Raw genomic sequence first — 24,426 nt, 5'->3', positions numbered from 1 at the left:
CATCTGGCTGGGCCTCCCCAGCCACTCTAGGCTGCTTCCATAGAAACCAAAAATACAGTAAAATATCACACGTTGAAAACTTCCCTGAACAGGGCTGCCTTAAGATGTCTTCTGAATGTCAGGTAGTTGTTTATCGCTTTGACATCTGCTGGAAGGGCGTTCCACAGGGCGGGCGCCACTACCGAGAAGGCCCTCTGCCTGGTTCCCTGTAAGCTTTGCTTCTCGCAATGAGGGAACCGCCAGAAGGCCCTCGGCGCTGGACCTCAGCGTCCGGGCAGAATGATGGGGGTGGAGACGCTCCTTCAGGTATACTGGACCGAGGCCGTTTAGGGCTTTAAAGGTCAGCACCAACACTTTGAATTGTGCTAATAATAATAATAATAATCTATTATTTATACCCTGCCCATCTGGCTGGATTTCCCCAGCCACTCCATAGCTTTAATCAGATTCTGAGAGGGGTCCATGAGTTTATTTTATTGGGGTGTGTGTGTAAAAGCCTGAGTGCCCAGGGACATTGGAGGTGGAGCTTGTTCATGTGCACCCCTGCCTACAATTTGAGACAGGGATGGGGAACCTGTAGCCCTCACTATTGACCCCCATCAGCCCTGACCATTGACTGTGCTAGCTGAGGCTGATGGGAGTTGTAGTTTAGTGACACCCGAAGGGTCACAGGTTTGCCATGTCACTTTGACTGAGAAGTGAAGCTAGCATTTAGACATTAGATGTGACACTACTACTCACAAAGTTGGGGGACGTGGCGCACATGGTGATGTCACACCCATATGTTACTCAGGGAAAAGAGAGGCAGCGTAGTGTTTTCATTAGTGGGCCTCTTCCCTTTGTAACATCTGGTTCTGCCCTGAGAGATTGAAATGGAATGTCTGACTCCCAAGGAGAAATGAAACCATGAGCTAATAAATCACAAAATGTGACAGGAAGGAAACTGAATAAATCTGCTTAGCAAATTCAAGGAGCATAAATCCAATGGTGTAATAAAATCCATATCAGTAGATCACTCAGAGATATCATATTTCCAGCCAATTTCAGAGCACCTCTCCAGCTATGAAGTGTACTTCAACCACATCTGTAATAATAATAGGTGAACCGTTTTCCTTTCAATGTTCCCTTCCACTTTTTTTTTTAACCATTTTATCACTACCCATATCCAACTTTCCCCAATCCATGCAGCAGTCAAACCTTGGGCTCTACCACTGACCCAGCTCTAATTAGATCATTTTTCATATTTTTTTTCTTTCAGAAGACCCCAAAGGCACCTAATGCACATTACAGCCTAATGATCTGTAGCTCTCTAGTTTCGTAAGAACAACAACAAAGTGGGAAAAGTAACGATATCAATTTCTTTGTCTTACCATGGGCAGCGCTTGTATTTTTCCCATGGGAATTATTAGCAGTAATATATCACAGAGTAAGGGACGCGGGTGGTGCTGTGGGTTAAACCACAGAGCCTAGGACTTGCCGATCAGCAAGTCGGTGGTTCGAATCCCTGCGGCGGGGTGAGCTCCCGTTGCTCGGTCCCTGCTCCTGCCAACCTAGCAGTTCGAAAGCACATCAAAGTGCAAGTAGATAAGTAGGTACCGCTCTGGTGGGAAAGTAAATGGCGTTTCCATGTGCTGCTCTGGTTCGCCAGAAGCAGCTTAGTCATGCTGGCCACATGACCCGGAAGCTGTACGCCAGCTCCCTCGGCCAAAAAGCAAGATGAGCGCTGCAACCCCAGAGTCGGTCACGACTGGACCTAATGGTCAGGGGTCCCTTTACCTATCACAGAGCAATGGAACTCTAATCAATGGGGCAGGGGGGTTTGCTCAACATTCTTTGCCACCATTGACAATTTTAGAGAACCCTACCCTGGCAGCCTCCATTTGTAACCTCTTCTTGAAGTGGTGCTGAACTAGATAAGACTTTGCTTATCCAGCATTCCCTTCTTGCCCATGTTCATGGAGAGTTCAATCCTAAATAGGACTACTCAGCAGCAAATCTGTCTGTGTTCAATGGGCTTTCCCCCTACAGGGGCGTCTTACCCATAGAGGCTAGTGGCGTGGGGCCCCAGGGCACCAAGTTCTGGAGGGCACCAGGGAAGAGGTGGAGGCTGGACGCAGTGCCTCCCGGCATCAGCTTGCCGCCCTCGCCCACCTCCGCCATGCCGTACCGAAGCAGCGCCGTGCCCGGAGCCTCCGTCTGCTGTAGCCACCATGGCACGAAGCAGTCAGCTGAGCCAGGAGGCGCCACGTCCGGCCTTTGCCTCTTTCCCCCTGGAGAAGCCGCCCTCCAGCCACTGCCTGCTTCCTCCAGCCCCACCGGCAGCGCCGTCCTCCCTAAAAAAATCTGGGAAAGGGGTGGCACCAGGGGGAACTTTGCACCACGGCGCTGGATATGCTTAAGACGGCCCTTACTACATTTAGGATTACAGCCTGGGCAAATATCACTGCCGACTAGGGAATTGGTCCCAAATCTCCCCAGTTTTGATCCTGTACACAACTGTACCACATTTGCTCTCCCCTTCACATGCAGTTGAGCCTTGCATGTACAGTGGTACCTCAGGCTACATACGCTTCAGGTTACATACACTTCAGGTTACAGACTCCGCTAACTGAGAAATAGTGCTTCAGGTTAAGAACTTTGCTTCAGGATGAGAACAGAAATCATGCTCCAGTGGCACGGCAGCAGCAGGAGGCCCCATTAGCTAAAGTGGTGCTTCAGGTTAAGAACAGTTTCAGGTTAAGAACGGACCTCCAGAACGAATTAAGTACTTAACCTGAGGTACCACTGTACTGTTTTCCACGCCAAGACCATATTCAGATGGACCACCCCAACATACATGCCTGGCATGATGAGTGAATTTGGTATTTCGAATTATCAACCAAGTTTTTCCCAGGTTGACCTGAAAATGCTGGTGTGGCAATAAAGTCCAAGAAGGAGTTGGTGGCACTGGCGAGCCTGCCACTTTCCATGCTGCAGGCTTCAAGTGCATATTTATATTGCGCAAGATGATCTCGCATAAACAGAAAAGGCTTTAGCGCCCTATTGTATGCCCATGAAGAACCTCCTGGTTTAAAAATTCAAATGATTTGTGCTTTCAGTTTTGCCATTAGCTATGTTTTTGCCCCCACTTGACAAAGACAGAGCTTGCACCGAATTATCATAATTGTATTGGTAACACTTGAAAGTATGGGGAGAATAAATCCTGACAAAGCTTTCGTGAAAATAGCTCCCATATAATTATAAGCAATGAAGGGGCTGTCAGCATTTCCATTGTCTAGCCCACATTTCCAGCAGCAGGTAAGTTATACAAGAACGCTTGTCTCAGTTTAATTAGGAAATTCTTCAGCAGCTTCCTTAAAAAAAGAAAAGAAAGTCTAAAAGTGTTCCCCTGCATAACCCCCCATTCAATTATATATACAGTGATACCTTGGTTCTCAAATTTAATCTGTTCTGGAAGTCCTTTCCAAAACCAAAGTGTTCCAAAACCAAGGCAAGCTTTCCCATAGAAAGTAATGAAAAACAGATTAATTTGTACCAGACTTTTAAAAACAACCCCTAAAGCAGCAATTTAACGTGAATTTTACTATCTAACAAGACCACTGATCCATAAAATGAAAGCAATAATCAATGTGCTGTACTATAAAATAAAGAAGACAGGATTGTAGATGATAATTTCCCCCCCTTACCTGCACTGATGATAGTCATTGTTTGGATCGGGGGCTTTTATCGATTCCCACAGTCACACAATCAATCAATCAATCAATCAATATCTGAACTGCGTTCCACACAGTCACATAAGCAAATTATCCGAAAAAGTCTCAAAAACAAAAATGCAAAATAAATAGGGGAAAAAAGTGCTAAATGCAGTGGTACCTTCGTTCTCGAACTTAATCCGTTCCGGAAGTCTGTTTGACTTCTGAAATGTTAAAAACCAAGGTGCGGCTTCTGATTAGTGCAGGAGCCCCGGAAACAATATCCAACAGCCGAATCGGATGTTCAGCTTCCAAAAAATGTTCAAAAACTGGAACACTTACTTCCGGATTTTCGGCGTTTGAAAACCAAGGCGTTTGAGAACCAAGGTACCACTGTAGTGTTGGTAATCTAGAAAGACGACACACAACTTGTCCAGCAGGCAGCGTCATGACCTCTGAGTCCAGTAGTAATCCAGACACAGAGCTTGAAGATGCAGAGGCACCAAATAAGTTGCTGAGCCGGGGGGCCACTAGGGGGCGCATTGGAAGATGGCCGACAATACCATCTCTCCGACCCACACGGGGTATTAAGACGCTGTTATGGGAGTAGGCAGCCTCCCTTGTTACCCCAAGGAAATGGGGAACACTGCCCTTGCCTGCTGTGCCCATAAATCACCCCCTAATTCAAAAGAAGGGGGTGAGGGCCCTAGGCAGAATGCCCCCGTGTGGACCTCGGCTCTCCTGGACGCTGTCTCTGATCGCGCACTAGCTGTAGCAATTTGGAATAATTAATTACAAAAGAAGCAAGTGCACATATTTCAAGTGAAGAAGGGGAGTGAAGTCTGCTAATTTAAGTGACCTCTGCGAAAGAAGACGACGGGTTGGAGAAACAGGAATATTTTACGATGAAGATAGACCAAAGGCTGGGTATGTTGACAACGGGACTGAATGGGGGGGAAACCTTTTTTACTTTCCTTCTATGTGATTTACAAGAACCCCTCCTCATTAGAATCGTCGGTTGAACTGACCCAAGCAGGATGATTAAGGTCTGTGTGGAGATAAACTTTAACCAAAAGTATGTTTTATGGAGATCAAGAAGCAATAAGAGCTTTTGGAATGGCGCAGCAATTAATTCAGAGTCGCCATCTTGCCAAAGGATTTATAGCCGAGAGAAGGAACGGACTTGTTTTCAGACTACATTCCTGGTGAATCTCCTCAGAGGTTTTGAGAAAGGAGGCAGATTGGTGAAGATTAATGACGCTAAGACTGTTTTGATGTATGGAAGTGATGTTACATGGAAAACGTCTGGATATGGCTACTGGATAAAATAATAATAATATCCACGCAGGATTACAATCTGTCTAACCAGCTTGTGGAGACTATCAGAGGTCGCAAAGAGAAAGGAAAAATATATGAAAATAACAACAAGAGATGTGGAAAAACAAGAAGAAAGGACTGGATAGTACTGTGGACATCATAAGGTTGGATTTGTGGACATTAAAACAGCAGTAAGAAGCAAGAAGTTGATTGGATTCCCTTCAGAACTTGAAATATGGGTACCGCCAACAAAAATTTAAAATTCGGCTGTGTAATTTGGAATTTATGTAATTTGGTTTGATTTGACCTGATTGGTCAGTTAATAAAAAAAATTCTTAAAAACAAACAAATAAACAAATAAGTTGCTGAGCCAGATTCCGGGCTCTGAGCTGACAGCTGAAGATAAGAAGACCACTATGCCCAAGGTTGTCACAGAAGAACCTCAGAAATCATCAGCAGTGGCAGACCTTGGGGTCTCAAAGACCAATGGTGGCCTGTACAACCCCAACATTTGGTGCCCCCCTACCTCTTGTGCTCCATTCTAAATCATAGTTGGCACGTCCTCTGCAGTGCAACCACGGCTCCACGCCCAGTGCGACGAAACTGGTCGTGATCTCCTAAATCCGCCTCTGCTGCCAGGGCCTGTTGGGTCAGAGCTTGAACCCCTTAAGTCACCTTCTTCTGATCCTCAACATCCAGATATCTCCTACTTCTCATCATTGATCCAGGGAAGGAGGCTATGGAACCAAGGAGAAGTGCCCGTCTTCAGTCCAGGAGGTTGTTCTTTCAAGGCTCTGAAATTCTCTCAAGGGGGTAAAGTCTGGAGGAGGTAGCTTGGAGGCAGAGGGTTAAAAGGCTTCAATCTGCTTCCAGCCTTTGTCACTTGGAGCAGTCTTGCTGCATTCTTCAGCATTGGATCTGAACATGAGATGCAGAGCCAGACCTGAGCTCTGCTAGGAACCAGGAGCCTATACCTAATTCTAAAAGTTCCAGTTGCCCTTAGGTAATTTTTTGCCTATAATTTTCATGATCTGCTAAATTGGGACAAGGCACTGCTACGTCTGACAGCTCCCCTTGCATCAGTGGTCCAAGACCCCCAGCAGCCCCTGAAAGAGGTAGCAGGAAGAAACTTAATAAATTAGCAGCATCTCACAGTAAGCTCTGATTTCCTGGACGCGCCTGATTTTGAACCATTGCTTTCTACTTGCTCTTGAGCCTAATACTATTCCTGTTTTGCTTCTTTGGTCATATCCTGCAAGCATGCCATATATCTTGACTAGAATACTACTAGCAACGTTTATCCGCCACTTTGCTGAGAAAACCTACCCGCTTCCTGTGCTCTCTTTTTTCAATATGGGAGCATTCAAAAATATAAATGACCTAGCTACAGTGCGAAGTGGTCCATTCCATCTCAGCACCTAAGGATTCTGTTGCTTGTGTAGCCTTAATTAATAGACTAGGCCAGACTTCTCCAACCTCCTGATTGGATCAGACCAGATGTTAGGCTACAACTGCCACCATCCCTGACCATTGGCCATGCTGGTTGGGGCTGATGGGTGTTGTAGTCCTAAACGTCTGGAGGGCATCGGCTTGGGGAAGGCTGCATTAGACTTTATATGCTGCCTTTCTTCAAAAGAAGTTGCTTTTGAGGCAACTCACAATATACTAGGTATAAAAGACCCAGTAACAACAATACTGGCAAATAATAAATGTTCCGGCAAATACATTTAAAATAAAATAATGTTTCAATAACCATCAATAAAAATAAATACATTCTTAAAAACCTGAAATCTCTGCACAGAAATTGAAATATAACTTTGCAAATATTGCCATAATAATTAAGCTCAGTAATGGAAATTAATGCTCTGCCATCCCATTTTCCCACTCTAATTCCATCTTCCCCAGCTCATTATTATTATTATAATCAGCATTATATGGGAAATGCTCCATGATGCAACAATGGCAACAGTGTAGCTCTTTTGGAACGAGTTGTTTTCCATCCACCCCTGCTCCTCCTCCTGAATTCCATGTTCTTTGCAACAAGTATCAGTTAATCCAATTAATTTGCATTCCCCTGTTAGCTGGTTACCAATGTACACAGGTGCCTCAATACATTAAGCCCAAACTTAATGTGAACTTATGCACAATTGCAGTTTGCTTTTGTGTGGTGTTTTGTCAATGTGTGTTTGTAAACCGGTCATGTGAAGGGGGTCTTCTCCCCCAAGCAACAGCAACAACAACAACAACAACACTAGAACATAGAAGAGCCCTCCTGGATCAGGCAAAGGCCAATCTAGTCCAGGATTCTGTTCCCACGATGGTCAACCAATGGCCTATGGCCGTTGCAGGACCTGAGTGCAACAGCCCTCTCCTCATTTGTGATTTCCAGCAATTGATATTCAGAGGCACTTTGTTCTTAGTGCTTTCTTGCCACTTCAGAAACAAGACCGAACAATTTGGAGCTTCAAAAACTCAGGGGGAAAAAAAGATGGAATGGAATTTTCCAGAGCATCCCTAAAGTCCTTTGGGAGTGGCAAGGCAGGGATTAAACTCGCAAAGTCTATTCAGACATCACACCACAGGAGCCCGAGGGCTCAATAACATATGAATGCTGCCTACATCTCCTGCCAAACTACTGGGGAAATGCAAGACTGAGAGTAAATGTTCACACTTACTGAGGGGGGGGGGAAACCATCTCATGGTTCACAAAAGAAGTGGATTTCCTGTAGGTCAGTGCTGAGATCTTTGACAGTGCAGTGTGGAGAAAATTTATATCATCTCTATTCTTATCTGCCGTGGCATGTGGATAAATTGAGAGGAGTTTGCAGTACTGCTTGTCCTTAACCTTTCGGAGCATAATATTCAGAAGGAAGTCATAAAAAAGGCATTATGTAGGCTGAATTTATTCAAAAAAATCCTTTATACCTTGAACTTTGCTTTATATTGGAATGTATGGCTGTGTGTGTGTGTGTGTGTGTGTGTGTCCCCCAATTTCCCTTGAATTACCCCAGTTTATGTGAGCATATATGTACATGTTTTTGCCACTGAAATTTCATTACTATTCACAGTTGGTGCTCTGTGACTTTAATTAAAAATGAATTCTTAAACAATTTCCAAGCATACAATTAGCCACGTACAGTTTCTGCTGCGAACAGCCATTTAGCGATCCCCATATTAATATTTTATTATTTCTTCCTTCACTTTTGCATATGTAGAAGGAAGCAAATAAATAAATAAATTCAGAATACTATGCTTTGGGTAAATAGCCACCAATAGCTGTGCTTGGAAGGAACGAGAACTAATCCATAAGCCGCCTGCCTCATTGTGAGGCTTGGATGCAAACATGCCATAGGCAAGCAAAGTGCCCTTCTGAAATTAAGCTTGAAACATGATGGAGCATTATCTGTCTTTGTATCCCAACCAATCTATCAGTGACTTAAAGCAAGAACCAAAACACAACCATCCTTCAAAATCCATACTTCTCTGAATTTTGCAATGCAGTTCTCCAGTAATATGTGCAAAAAATGCATGCGCTGGAGTAAAGTGTCCACAAATATGCATATATTAGTGAAAATAACTTACAGATGCATTATTTTAGGGATAATTGCTTTGCAAAGAAAAGGTGTCTATTAGGCAACACTGCAAACAAACGTTTACATTTAGAGAACTTTGCATTACAGTGCTGAACAATTCATATGAGGACTTTAATTTTCTTTTTTAAAATGTGGAAATGAGAGCAGAACTTTAGATCAGAAAAATAAGCAATTTAGAGAAATAAAAACCTATATTTCCCACTGTTCTTATATTCTGGAGCGCACGACAGCTTCACATAATACATCGTTAAAACAACCATCAACAATAAATCATTAAACAAAAAAAATGGAAGATCAATGCATCATCATAAAATATAGCACAGCAAAACATGTTTAAATAAGGGACCACACCCCTGGCATAGAAGAATGAAGAACCAAATGTCTGGATAAACAGAGATGCATGTAACTGTTATACTGCCCTGTGCCCTGTCATTGCCATCCTGATTTCTGCCCAGGACAGGGCCATGAGCAGCGTATCACCTGCTGATTGTAAAAGCTAAGTCAAGTGGTAGCATGGAAGGTGGTCACTCAGGTTCTTCGGACCCCAAATTTTACAGGGCATAATATGCAAATAGCAAGACCTTGAATTCGGCTTGGTAGCACACTGACAGAGCCTTCGAAACCAGAACGATGTGATCGTTCTGCCCGGACACTGAGGTCTAGTGCAGAGGGCCTTCTGGCAGTTCCCTTGCTGCGAGAAGCCAAGTTACAGGGATCCAGGCAGAGTGTCTTCTCGGTAGGGGCACCTGCCCTGTGGAACGCCCTCCCATCAGATGTCAAAGAGAACAACAACTACCAGACTTTTAAAAGACATCTGAAGGCAGCCCTGTTTAGGGAAGCATTCAATGTTTAACAGACTATTGTATTTTGATATTTTGTTGGAAGTCACCCAGAATGGTGCCTCGCAAGACGAAAAGAATTCGTTCCGCGAGTCTTTTCGTCTTGCGATGTTTTTCGTCTTGCGAAGCACGGTCTGTCGCAACTGCGCCTCTTCAAGCGGCTTTTTAAAAAAGCGGAAGACGTTTTTGTCTTGCGAAGCAAGCCCATAGGGAAATTCGTCTAGCGAAGCAACGCAAAACTGAAAAACCCTTTTGTCTAGCGAGTTTTTTGTCTTGCGAGGCATTCGTCTTGCGGGGCACCACTGTAAATAAATTGTTGTTGTTGTTGTTGTTGTTGTTGTTGTTATCATCATCATCATCTCTCCTCATGGTTCACATGACTAGTTGGAGCATGGCACACTGTACCAACTGCAGTGTCCAAACCGACTTCAAGGGTAGCCCTGGAGTGTTAGGGACACAGGTGGCGCTGTGGTCTAAGCCACTGAGCCTTGGGCTTGCTGATCAAAAGGTTGGCGGTTCGAATCCCCGTGACAGGGTGAGCTCCTGTTGCTCGGTCCCAGCTCCTGCCAAAGCGAAAGCACACCCAAAAGTGCAAGTAGCTTAATAAGTACCACTCCAGTGGGAAGGTAAACAGTGTTTCTGTGCGCTGCTCTGGTGTCAATGTTCCATTGAGCCAGAAGCAGCTTAGTCATGCTGACCACATCACTCGCAAAAACTGTCTGCGGATCAGATAAACGCTTGCTCCCTCGGCCTATAAAGCGAGATGAGTGCCACAACCCAGTCGTTCGTGACTGGACTTAACTGTCAGGGGTCACTTTACCTTTACTTTTATCTGGGGTGTTACCAGTGATGAGTTAATAAGCATACCACTCCATTAATTAATTAACTCAAACCACCAGTAATTGCTTACTTTAATGTAAGTAGGAAATGCTCAGTTTTCAGTACTGAATGGGCCTCTAATGTAAACTGTACTATGTACTGTGCTGTAAACTATTAACTGGGCCACATTTCTCAGAAGATATTTCTGAGTTGAAACTGTTCTGCCTCCAACAATAGATGTCCCATCATTAGAATTCATGTGCTAAGACCTCTCTTCTGTAATTATGTCTGATTCTTTACCAATCTTCTTCACCTCAATCATAGAATCATAGAGTTGGAATAGACCACAAGGGCCATTGAGTCCAACCCCCTGCCAAGCAGGAAACACCATCAGAGCACTCCTGACATATGGTTGTCAAGCCTCTGCTTAAAGACCTCCAAAGAAGGAGACTCCACCACACTACTTGGCAGCAAATTCCACTCTTGAACAGCTCTTACTGTCAGGAAGTTCTTCCTAATGTTTAGGTGGAATCTTCTTTCTTGTAGTTTGGATCCATTGCTCTCTGTCCACCTTTCTCCCTCCTCTATGTGACATCCTTTTATATATTTGAACATGGCTATCATTAACCTCCTCTTCTCCAGGCTAAACATGCCCAGCTCCCTTAGCCGTTCCTCATAAGGCATTGTTTCCAGGCCTTTGACCATTTTGCTTGCCCTCCTCTGGACACGTTCCAGTTTGTCAGTGTCCTTCTTGAACTGTGGTGCCCAGAACTGGACACAGTACTCCAGGTGAGGTCTGACCAGAGCAGAATACAGTGGCATCACTGGGGCTGCGAGAGAAATGGCCTGCTTTTTGTGTGGGGTGAGGCAGTTTTTCTACACTTCAGAATATGCATCCTAATAGTAGCCCCCTAAAAACATCAGACCACAGAACCCCCAAATATCCTGATACACAACCCCCTGGTTTTGACATTTAGAGAGCAAGGATTCTTCAGCCTCTCAGACAGCTTTTTGTTGTTGCTGCTGCTGTTTTTATTTTTATACTGCTTTAAATTTTAAAGAGAAATACATCTGAAAGCGGTTTACAACCTACATTAAAACATCAAATGAAACAAACCAGAATAAAGCATTACAGAAGAAAGTCAAACCAAAAGTAGACATTCAACTTTTAGATTTATCATCGTACTGCCACGGTTAATCTAATGGCCATACGAAAGGAAAACCACACAATCCATAGAAATGCTAAACCTCATTTGAAAAGGATCGCAGGTGCTCCCAAACTGGGAGAGACGTGAAGCCATAAGCTTTTGTGACTTTCATGTGACACAGTGGTGGCCGTCATATTTTTTGTGTGTGCTCAAAATTCCTCTTCAATGACACCTGGTGACAATGTAGTGTTTCATATGTGCTGCTAGGGAACAATGTCACAATTCGTATCTCCAGACCTTTATTAGGCATTACAGAGATAGATGTTGTACAAGATGTCATAATTCACATACGTTGCTTGGGAAACACTTTTCAAAAAATAAATAAATAAATAAATAAATAACAGCTTGGGGTAGAAAGGAAACAAACTAAGACTTTCATGTGCATCACAATGTTCTCGGGATAACATACTTCTCAATATTTTTCTTCCAGACATTCGAGATAGTGGGGGGCCCAAACCTGTGATGGTGTATATTCACGGAGGGTCCTACATGGAAGGCACTGGAAATTTATATGATGGCAGTGTGCTGGCAAGCTATGGCAATGTGATAGTCATCACCGTCAACTACCGGCTTGGGGTACTTGGTAAGAAAGATTCAGATTTTAAATAGTTCTTGCCTTGTGCGATACTCTTTCTATCAATTAGAAGACAATTTGCAGATTCTTCTGCCTTAAAAAAAAGGAGAGGCTTCTTATTTTTAAAAGAGGAAAGGATTGCATTCAGTGGATTTCAAATTTGTTATTGTGCAGCTTAACCTGCAATTATACTCCTCTTTGATGACAGAAGCGGAGTGCAGATGTTCAGAATGATACGCTGCTTTGTCGCTTGCACTCATTCTGCATTACAGTAATTAGTCTTGCAGAGGGATCTACGGCAAATGGCAAGCACTGACTGAGACGCAATTGTTTCTGTTTGTGATGTGACAAACGTCTGGATATTGCGCTGACAGGGTTATTGTGTTCCTTCGGACTTTTGGATAGTAAGATTGTTTGGGAAATGTTATTCACTGCCAATTTCCACCTTCTCATATTTTGAATTTAGTCTAGCGCCTTTTAAGTGGAAAGTGTATTAGTTAAAAAAAAATCCAGATAAAATAAGCTTGTGAGGGAACAGGTATTTTGAAGCTCTGTGCTTGGAGGGGGAAAAATATTGTGCTAGTGTTGTTTTATATCACACAGGTAAAAAACATTTCAATGAAAAGTCGTGTTTTAGTTAGCTGATGTTTGCAAAAGGTTAGAAGAGTTAAGATCTTTTATGCTTTAGTCTGGAGCTTTCAGGGTGTTTTTAGCTGTTGTAGATTTTGGCAAAGAGAGAGGTTGTTTTGTTCTGAATATTGCAGAAGCACATTGTAATGCATGTTTAATTCTAGCATCTGACGGTGTTAGCACCTTTTTTATGGAAGCATCTACCCATAAACTCAGAAGAGTTTGAGCAAGAGATGGTGTGTTTTAGAAACTGTGGTTTACCACACAGGTTTATAAACTGTGGTTCGCCTGTGAATTACCTTAGCCCTAAGAGAAGACTCTTTTTGCTCTATCATAAGTTAATTTCTTCAGAACCCATCTTTCTGGCTGCTCCACTTAATTCCCTGTTATTAACTCCCGGAGAGTGGGGAGCATCAATCTGCTGCTTTTACCTGGAGATTAAAAAAAAATGATGCACTGTCAAGAAAATGAATTTGACTTGCTTTGGTGTTCCTGCTCATCTCTGGCTTTGAATGCAATCTAACTCCAGTCCTTGAAACATGGTATAATTTTTGTTGCTTCTCCTGACAGTCCTCTCCTTTCCACTTGCACAGGGAACAGTACAATCTAATAGCTGTGTGTGACACAATGTTCAATGTCCAGACCCTGCTATGATTTGTATCAGATTACTTTCGCATAGCCTACCTGGTGTCTTCATTGTTTTCTCAGAGCAATTAAATATTGACTTGGAACCTCTAGGGCTATGTTGTGCAATAATTTACAATTCACTTTTGTTGTCGGTATGCAAGATCCTCTTTCTGCTTAGCATATGTTTCCAGTTCCTGATTTGTGTGAGTATATTGTGCTGCAATTCTATTCAAAGAGCACCCACCTGATACAATCCTAATCTATTAGGTGGAGCGGGCAATCAAATACCTGTAATTTCTTTCATAATGCCTATCTAATCTGTCTGTCTATCTGCCTATCCATCCATCACAGACTTGAGTTGTGGGAAGACGCCTCTGAATGTGTGTGCATGTGCGCATGAGCATTGCTGCATGCCACCCCAATCTGTGAGTGGTGTGATATTCCAGGGGTTCCTGGCACTTACCCAGGATTCGTGTTTCCTTTGGAAATGAGGCACAGTGGGGATTGTGGTGTCTTTATGATACATGGTTTATTTACACGTATATACAACCATAGCCTACAATGGAGGGATTCACAGCATTAATGCTCCAAGAGGGTCTTGTTTCTCCCATAGCCGGAACCTTGGATTCAAACAGAAACCAAACATATCTCTCTCTCTCTCTCTCTCTCTCTCTCTCTCTCTCTCTCTCTGCCTTTTTGCTGCTTTGCTTCTACTGTAGCTCACATAACTTAACTCTCAGCTCTTGCCATTGTCTTTTTCTAAGTGCCAGCCAGCTGAGGGATGGGGAGCACTCATTTCCATCTCACACAGATCCACTTCCTTTGTTCCCCTTAGTGGCCCATTACCCAGGGGATCACCTCATCAGGAAACTGGTCTGGCTTATATTTTAACACTTGTTGGATCCAGGGAATAGAAGGGTCTCAGCATACAGTCTATTCACCTCCCCCAACATATGTGTGTGTGTGTGTGTGTGCGTGCGCGTGCATACATACATACTGCCTGGAGAATCCTCTTGTGCTGCTCAGCTCACTAGGGAACATCTGAGAGTGGTGAAAAGGTTGTTGCACTGCAGAAAACAGTTGAATTTTACTTAGTTCTCCCTTCCCCTTTTGTCTTACTGCTTGGCTGATCCAGCAGGAGGGCATGTTGTGGACCATGTAAGATTAGACAGTGGGCCTGAGGAGAGCAGATTGCACACTTCTGAACAAGAAATAGAAGGGGGAAATCATTTTTTTTTGGACTATGTATGGTGACACGAGAATGTGCATAATGCACATATACACAACCTGAGAATGTACAAAAATGATGTCAAAATATGCACATTATCCAAAGTCAGTTGGGGATTATGCACAGTGGCCAGAGAATGTACAAAATTCAGTCCATACATGCAGATTTCCCAAGCCTGTGAGATGTGCATTTCACATTTCACAAAAGGATTATGTGCACATTATCCATGAAAATGGGTGAATGTGCGCAATGGCTAGTTATGCACATTAACCACTCAACCTACAGTCCCCTTAACATATGTATTTTGTAAACTGCCTATATGTATTGATGGTGAAGCAGTATATAAATCATTCACACACACACACACACACACAGAGAGAGAGAGAGCCATGATAAATAATCCACAAGACACTGACAAAGTCAGTGAGCCAACACAACACATGTTTTCTCCGGCTCAGCGGATCAAGTATCCATTTGTTGCTGCCAAAAACTGGAAAGGGGGAATTTGTAGTGATGAATTCAAGAGTTCTCCCTAACACCATTATGATTAAAACCCATATCTCTGTGTTGAATTTCAGGCTGAGGCCATAATGGACTCAACGCCAGCACTGCTCCCCTCTCCATTTCCTGAATTTAACTTACACTTGAGCTGTGGAGACCACATGCAAGGCAGGCTGGTTGGTGATTTCAGAAACACCATACTCTCCAACATTTCTTCAGTGAAAATAAGGACATCCCATTCCATAATGATAACTTTACTATTTATATCTCACACATCTTATTGGGTTGCCCCAGCTCTCTGGGCAGCTTCCAAAGTATATGAAAACATCATTTAACATTTGTTAAAAAACCTTCCCTATACAGGATTGCCTTGAGATGGCTCAGGGGTTGGATAGCTCCAGGCCCTCCAACATTTCTCCAATGCAAAGAGGGGCATCCCAGGATCAAATCAGAACTGGGATGGCTTCTCTAAACCAGGGAAGTCCCGGGAAAATAGGGATACTGGGAGGGTTTGGAGACCTGGTAGGCCTCATTCTTAACACCTAGTTGCTTATGAGCATGCTCAGAAATGTGTGGCCCATTGCAATGCATCGATCCAGTGAGTCAGTGCAAATTTGTTTGTTTATAAGCATTCCTAAATAACTTGTGATTTAAATATCCCCAAATGTGCAGGAAAAATAGCATAGAAACATAAAACAGGATCATAAAAAAGTAAAACATTGTTATAAAGACAAGTAAAAATGGACAGATGAAAATATTTATATGAGAATATTATATATATGCTAATAGGGATGGGGGTCCTGATTAATCAGGAGGTGTGTGTATATCTATATCTATATCTATATCTATATCTATATCTATATCTATATCTATATCTATCTATATCTATATCTATAACATCTATATATCTATATATCTAGATTTATCTATGATCAGTTTTCCATTTAACAAGTTGAAATTGTCTCTGTGATGTGAGAGGAAACATATTTACTGGCCTATAATATTTCTGATTTCTTGTTCTGTGGCTCAGGGTTAATCTTGCTGGGTAACTCTTATCATGACAATCTTGAAAAGAAATCACAGCTCATTTTTTCCTTACCACTTCTACAGTCTGGTGATTTAAGAAATAACAGCCATCACTTATCATTTCTGCCCTGACTCATTATGAGCTCAATAGATACTGCCAGGAGAACTGCAACCCCCCCTTTTTTGCTATGTCAGATTTTAGCAACCCAATTTTAAATAATCATCAAAGATTCAACAGGTCTCAAGGGGGGGGGAAAGCCCAACTTAAAATATTTTCTGCAACTAGCACCTCAACTGGCACTGCTTTCACATTTCCATTGCCTCAGGTAAGTTTCCTGAGCCAGCAGAATGGTGGCTTCAGTGATAAGGAAGGCAGCCTTGGGACTGGGGTAAGTATGGCCTTGATTCACTTCCAGGAGCAATCAATCAGAGCAGTTCACATTTGAACTATTGAGATCTCATGACATCCCTAAACACCACCATAGCTTTGTCAACTCCGTGATACGAAACACAGCAGTGATGAATCAGGAAACCCCTTTAGGCATGTGGAGCAGATCTTTTCACAGCAAGGAGCACTTTCCCCCTCTCCCCTTCAAACCCACGATAATGAGGGAGCTTTGAAAAACAGGTAGCAGGCAGTTCATCTAGGGAAGCAGGAGAGTAGAAAGACAGAGTTCTGTGCTGTACATGAATCCTACCCTCTAATTTCTGCTGTGTGTGGTCTTCACGTGAGAATAAATCTCACTGGAATCAATGGATCCTATTCCCATGTTCCATGTTTTTATTTTTGATCTTACTATATAATATTTTCCTAAGAATGTCATCATGCTGTAGTTTTCAGTGCCTGCACGGGGTGCTCTCCTCTTGAGCAATCCATTCTGGCAGCAAAGGGCTGCTGTGGTCAGAGATTGGCTACCTTCTTATTCCCCGCCAAACTTTCTCTCCTCCACTAGCTCTCTTCCTCTCTTCCATGGCAGTGGGGGAGGGGAGAGAACTCAGTAGTTTGCTCAAGCAGCTGCACCAAAACTTTCCATCCTTTAAACCTCACCCCTTCAACCTCCAACAGGACCCCCTTTTTTGAAACCCTATGCTCCCTCTAGAGTGGGAAGGAGAAAAATATCTATGGCGTGGGAGAGACAGTGCCAGATTTATGTATAAGCTAAACAATCTATAGCTTAGGGCCCCACTCTCTTGCCCCCCCCAAAAAAAAAATTAAAGGGGAAAATACCTGGATGTACATTTTGAAAATATAAGATAAACAAATGAAATAAAATCTGCATACAGCAACAGTGTTTTGTGTTGTGTAGGCTCCTATTTGTTATGCGCAAATGGCTTTAGACACCTCTTAGGTCCATAAATTACCATATAGCATATATTCAACACAAAAAACAGCGACAATTTGTTGTTGACAAATGACAGCTGGACATATAAAGGGCCTCATCAGTAGCTTAGGGCCTCATCAAACCTAAATCTGGCCCTGGGGACAGAGGAAGATACTCTGTTGTGTAGAGGCACAAAGTGAGAGAAGGCTGTGGGGGTGCTCTTAGGTAGAGAAATAAAGTGTTGTGGGGTGTTAGGGGGAAAGAGTAGAAAGTGAAAGGGAGAGAACACTATGTGGGCTGTGTGGCCGCAAAGAGATGTTCAGGTTCACATAGGTACAAAGGAGTGCCAAATTAGGGTGCAGTGAAGCAGCAGGATAGGATTGCAAAAGTTTGAAAGGATCATTGTGAGGCAGGTTTTGCAAGCCTTCCTGCACTCCACATTTCAACTTTGACAAGGTGAGTAGGATGTTGGAATTTTGACAGGTGAGCAGGAACTCCCACCGGCCTCTGGGAGCCAGAAAACCCCACCCCTGATCTAAGGGGCTTGGGGATGAGGACTGGGGTGTTTGACAATATCTAGGGGTTGGGGCATTTTGGCAAGGCCTGGGTGTGTTAGGCAGGTTGGCAAGCAGTTTAAACAGCAGTGTAACCCCATGTCATATATAACAGTCACTTGTACCTCTGCCACCATGGCTTGATCTAATTCTTTGCAAGTAGAACGAAGTCATTCTGTGCCGTATCTACAGTTCCCTTCTCCACTGTATTCTGCTCTGGTCAGACCTCACCTGGAGTACTGTGTCCAGTTCTGGGCACCACAGTTCAAGAAAGACACTGACAAACTGGAATGTGTCCAGAGGAGGGCAACCAAAATGGTCAAAGGCCTAGAAACGATGCCTTATGAGGAACGGCTAAGGGAGCTGGGCATGTTTAGCCTGGAGAAGAGGAGGTTAAGGGGTGATATGATAGCCATGTTCAAATATATAAAAGGATGTCACATAGAGGAGGGAGAAAGGTTGTTTTCTGCTGCTCCAGAGAAGCGGACACGGAGCAATGGATCCAAACTACAAGAAAGAAGATTCCACCTAAACATTAGGAAGAACTTCCTGACAGTAAGAGCTGTTCAACAGTGGAATTTGCTGCCAAGCAGAGGCTTGACAACCATATGTCAGGAGTGCTCTGATGGTGTTTCCTGCTTGGCAGGGGGTTGGACTCGATGGCCCTTGTGGTCTCTTCCAACTCTATGATTCTATGATTCTATATCACAGTTGCATGGTGGCAGGAGAAGACAGTGCTAGAGCCCTGCAAATGACTTCACTGGTGCCATTTGTGGGACTGGAAGCTAGTTAAAGGCACCAGATATTCCTCTGCGTCATTCATTTGTTTTGCGTGCCTTTTAGCTGCTGTCAGTTGCAGCCAGCATGGCAGAGCTGGGGGGGAATCTGTTGTTGCTTAGCTGGCTTCCCATTGTGATAAATGATGGTGGAGGGGCAAGGAAACAATGAAGTATAGCTCAGCAATGGCAGCATTAGATTGGCTCCACCCCTGCACCCACACTGCCCTGACCTCCGGCCTCCCCCTCTTGGTCACCAGAAGTGGGAAGCCAGAAAGCAACGTTCCTCTACCCACCGCACTCTGCCCTGCTGGCTGCTTCGAGAAGCTGTGCTCAAACACTGGCTCATAAATGCCCACTGTTTACCCATATACTGTCATGCCATTGAAAAACAGTCACCTTCATTTTGTGGCCTGCTTTCCATCCATCTCTCAGCTTATTCCTGACTCCCGACTCATTTCCCACTGGATACTGCGAGAGGGGACACTCTGATAGGCAAATGAAAAGGCACCTCTTTCGCCTCTGTGACCACTCCGTTCTATTGAAATGCAAACCCTGTGTGAGCTGTCTGTTTTGGTGATGGATCGTACACGGGGAAGTCTGATATCCTTGACCTCCTGGGTTTCTGAAGAAAAGCTCTGCATTACAAGCTGAAGATGATTTTATGGCTTATTTTTGTTTAAAACAGAAATGACTTGCAAAAGGGCAGCAACTCTGCAACGGGGGGAATTTTTCGAGGTTGGCTGCTTTAAGCCCTTTAGGAAGCTCTTTCAAATTCCTGATATATATTAGAGAGGGCAAGGAGGTAGGTAGGTAGGTAGGTAGGTAGGTGGGTGGGTATTCTTTTTTAATTTTCTCTTTGACAAAAGATCCTATGTTAGCAATCCAAAGATTCTAATGGATAAAGGGTGTTTGTGAGACCATGCCCAGGCACGAACATGCACAAACATAGAGCTGGGACCTGTGCCTAAAATATTGTAGTCTATCCCACCGTCTGAAAAGACTTCTACAGTTCATGGTTTTGAAAAAAAACAGAAGCCTTGCAGTACAGTTTGGGCCTTGCAGTGTTTCCAGGAGGATGTTTGGATTTGAAGAAAAGGAGTTTGGATTTGATATCCCACTTTATCACTACCCAAAGGAGTCTCAAAGCGGCTAACATTTTCCTTTCCCTTCCTCCCCCACAACAAACACTCTGTGAGGTGAGTGGGGCTGAGAGACTTCAGAGAAGTGTGAGTAGCCCAAAGTCACTCAGCAGCTACATGTGGAGGAGCGGAGACGCGAACTCGGTTCCCCTACACCACGCTGTTCTTAAGCGGTTCTTAACCACTACACCACGCTGGTGAATTTCAAGTGTGAGGAAGTGATCATGATGCCTTTTAGATGCCCTTATTTATTATTAGTATTATTTATTAAGATTATTCATTGCTTATTCCCCAAAGCTCATCAAGCAACTTACAAACACACCCAACCCACACACCCACACATGCACGCACACACACACAATATCATTGCTGAAGCAACACCCCTTGTTTAACCTAGGGAAATGGATATCCAGCATACTTGAGCAGATAAGCTCTTCCTCCTTTTCTGCTCATCATTATATTCTTCTCCTGGGGTTTCTGTTGTCAGGTGACATACAAACGTTCTGTGCTGCAGACTGCTCTCAACTATTGCGGTAAGAATTCGCCTTGACACCACCTTGTTCATTACCCAGATGAGGAACAGCCCACCTTTTGAATAAACCACACAACCAAGGAAACTATTTCCGAGTCCAGCATCCAGATTTAGGTACCCAGCGTTTTTTATAGCTATTGCAACAGGACAGAGCTCACTCAACTCAACGTACCAGTTGAGAAGGTCAGAATCCCTGTGACGGGGTGAACTCCTGTTGCTTGGTCCCTGCTCCTGCCAACCTAGCAGTTCGAAAGCACATCAAAGTGCAAGTAGATAAATAGGTACCGCTCCAACGGGAAGGTAAACGGTGTTTCCGTGCGCTGCTCTGGTTCGCCAGAAGCGGCTTAGTCATGCTGGCCACATGACCTGGAAGCTGTACGCCGGCTCCCTCGGCCAATAACGCAAGATGAGCGCCGCAACCCGAGAGTTGGCCACGACTGGACCTAATGGTCAGGGGTCCCTTTACCTTTACCTAGCTTGAGAAAAGTGTAAAGAAGAAGTGGGACTGTAAATCCATGTCCAAATTGCACTTCCTAACATCCACCACTGGCGCCACTGCTGGATGTCTATGCCTTGGGTGTAAGGTCTGGTGTGTGCGTGTGCGCGTGCATGCGCATGCCAAACCATCTAGCAGAAAGTGCATTGGCCTCGAACTTCCGGGGTTGGCGCGATCTGGGAATGGCGGATTCCCTCTGAGCTCCGGAGGGAATCGCCTCAGCGGGGGACGGGTCTTTGCCGTGCCGGCGACACGGGGACCCTTAAAACCGCAGGCGCGGAAGCCTGCGGACTGAAGACTCGGTGGGTGCCTTAAGCGCCCCCCCTGATTCGCGAAGAGCCTTTTTAAAGGCTGCGGAGGGGATACGGGGGGTGGCGTGGCACTGAGAGTCCATCGCTACCTCCGCTGAGCGAAGCCGCGAGCCATGACCGGAGAGCGCTGACTTCCTTCCTTGAAATTCGGCTGAAAAAACAACCCGTGAGTAAATTGGAATTGGACTTTAAGAATTTCCTGTTTGAATTTGAGACGACCGGGGGGTGTGCTAAAAGGAAGTCCGCACCCCCCCTTGCAGACGAGCTAAAGCAACGACTTAAGAACTAAGCTGGAGAGCCTACCCTGCAAAGGGTGAGTTTTAAAAAGACAGTAACTTCCAAGATTGGGCAAAAAAAAAAAAAGCAATTTTGTGCAGGAGAGTGGAGTTTTGGAGGTTTCTTCTTTTGTAAACAACCCTCCCCCCCCCCCCCGGGCCCGGGAGCGTCCTATTTTGGAGCCTGTAAGCATAGAATCTGACAGCTGTCAAAGCTGTCAAATATACAGTCTACAGGGAAAAACTGCTACGTAAGACCCCTCTGGAATAAAAGGTGTTACAATTGAACTTAAATTGTTGGAAACAAAGTAATAAAAATAAGAAAGAGGACTGTTGGAGAAAACAACGTTAAGTAATCAGATTCCCTCTAGGGGGAATTCTGTGGAATTACAATGGCTGTGGATGGAAAGATACTGGCGGAAATCGAAAGGATGTTCTATTTGGTGGGAACCTTACAAGAGCATATTTCGGAAATGAGTAAACATATGATGACCTTGACTACTGAAACAAGTAGTTCTGCTGATTGCAAGGAGGATTGGAATGAGAAAGAACCCACAGCTGAACCTGAAATGATAATTAAAGAAAAGGAGACAAAACAAGAGAAAGAGAAAATAAAGCTGGAAAATACTAACCAGAATCTGACATCTGTGGAATACAAGCAAAGAGACTATTGGATTAAATCTACTACAAATCTACGAAAGATGCAAAAGACGAAAGTGGAGGCCCTGGAAGCTTATGGAATGCAAGAATTTAAAATAAAGAAATACAATTGGGGCCTCCACATTGACTCTGACTCTGACTATGATTTGAAAGATTCATGCCTTGTGGAAATTCTTCAGCAGTTGTATTTAAGAGACTATGGATGGATTGTGATAGAACTCTTTCGAGATTTGATGACCGACACAAAGGATTACCAACAAGACCGGCGGAGAGGGACTGTGAGAGATTGGAGAGCCTCGGATGTGAGGAACCCAGGCTAAGAACTGATATTTTGGACATATATTGAGAAGGGACGCAAATCGGGGATGGGAGGGAGGGAAGGATGTAATTTTAACAACACTCAGGACAATGGAAATTAATCAATATGACCAATATTAAAGACAAAACGGGAAATCGATGGAAGGGAACTGAGGTCCAACTTAGAACAACTGTTTTTCTTTTTAAAAGGGCTATTATTGAGAAGGTTAGGATTTTGAGAAACGACAATTTGCTGATACAACTCTGGGAATAGGGATGCAAGGGAGGGGGTGGGGGGGGAGTCAGGGACCAGGGTTATGAAAATAAGTGTTTTTTTGAAACTTTATATCTTCTTTTTTGTTTTTGTGTCTTTTTTGTCTGTTTGTTTCTCTGTTTGTTTGTCTATAAAAAAATGTGAAAACCCAATAAAAATTAAAAAAAAGAAAGTGCATTGGCCTCTCCACACAATCAGGGGCCCTGATCGTGTAGGGCTCCCCGTCACATGTAGAAGCCTCCACATAGAATCATGCACGGGACAATGAGAATGATCTCAATTGCAGGAATCTTTTGCCCAACTCATGACCCTGCTCCAGCAACTGAGTTATTCCATACATTCAGCTGAACACAAACAGGTTTGCTCTTCAGACCTTCAGAGATTTAATTAACAAGTGTGCCCTGTTATGTTTTAGAATATATATATATATTGGTCTCCCAGCCCTTTTTGGCAATTGAACCTGGCACCTTCTTTGTGCAAAACCGATACTCTCCCATTAAGCTATGGCCCTTCTCCTTATGATGTATGTGAGGTTCTTTCCAGTGTTCACCCTGCTTAGAACAAAACTACTGAAGACAATGGAAACAGTTAACTTAGATCCATTAATTTCAGCGGGTTTACTCTTATAATAATTTAGCTAGAAACAACTCCTAGGTTCTTGTCAGGCACCTTTTCTTTTTAGAAATTGTCACTTTCTTCTAATCCATATTAAAAGAAATATATTAAAATACATGTTTCTGCCTACCTAGGGAATCTCACTAGGACGTTAGCGTCTGCTGTACTCTTTCTTATGCCAATATTCATTTAAATGATTGTCTGCTTGCAGTGTTGTTTCAACTCTTTCCTATTTGAAAGGAAGTAATTAAAAGAGGGAGAGATTTTTGTCATCCTTCATTGTTAAGCTTTGTCATCCGACTAACTTGGCATTGCCAAGAAGACTGATATCCATTGCCCTTGACTGTTCTATATTCAGTTTTCTTTTCTTGCATTATATTCTCCCCCTCCTTTTTTTTTTTCTTTTTACAACTCTTGGATGGATTCCTCCCTTCGAAGGACCATAATGGGACTCAAAGGAAAATAATGTTTGGGAGGCCTTTACTCCAACTCATCAGTAAATTGCTTTGAGGTTACCAGGGCGATTCATGGAAATCTCTTTCTTACTGCAAATGCTGGACCTATTTCAAGGCTTTGTTTTGTGGTGAGATGATTGTTATTTTGCTTCCTGCAAAGCAGCAGATGTTTAGACACAGCTACATCCACTGTACCCTCCAAATGACTGACACACAGATCTGAATCAGGTTTACCTAGAAGGCAGGGTTCTATCCAGCTAAATCATATTCAGAGATGATCCACTGAGATCACTGAACGTAACTTAGTCATACCCAGTGATTTGAAGGGGTCTACTCTGATTGTGACTTAGTTGGATGCAACTCTAAGTCAGATGTATTCTGCAGACGTTTGCATTAATGCTATGCATTTTACTACTACTACTACTACTTATTATTATTATTATTATTATTATTATTATTATTATTATTATTAATTTATACCCCGCCCATCTGGCTGGGTTTCCCCAGCCACCCAGGGCAGCTCCCAACAGAATATTAAAAACATGATAAAACATCAAACATTAAAAACTTCCCTAAACAGGGCTGCTTTCAGATGTCTTCTAAAAATCAGATAGTTGTTTATTTCCTTCATATCTGATGGGAGGGTGTTGCACAGGATGGGCA

General features: G+C 43.5%; 1 protein-coding gene across 9 annotated transcripts in view; it reads left to right on the top strand.

Annotated features, from left to right (window-relative positions):
* The window catches only part of NLGN1 (neuroligin 1), a 674,832-nt gene that overhangs the window by 361,258 nt on the left and 289,148 nt on the right, over window positions 1-24,426 (top strand). For all 9 annotated transcript variants that reach the window (XM_082224056.1, XM_082224059.1, XM_082224063.1 and 6 more), the window contains one exon: window positions 11,899-12,051. In XM_082224056.1, the coding sequence (XP_082080182.1) occupies window positions 11,899-12,051 (153 nt within the window). The remainder of the gene's footprint in view (window positions 1-11,898; window positions 12,052-24,426) is intronic.

Source organism: Podarcis vaucheri (assembly GCF_965113315.1).
Source record: "Podarcis vaucheri genome assembly, chromosome: 5".
NCBI lineage: Eukaryota > Metazoa > Chordata > Lepidosauria > Squamata > Lacertidae > Podarcis > Podarcis vaucheri.
Note: the sequence above shows the minus strand (reverse complement) of the source record. Positions and strands in the feature narration are given on the sequence as shown.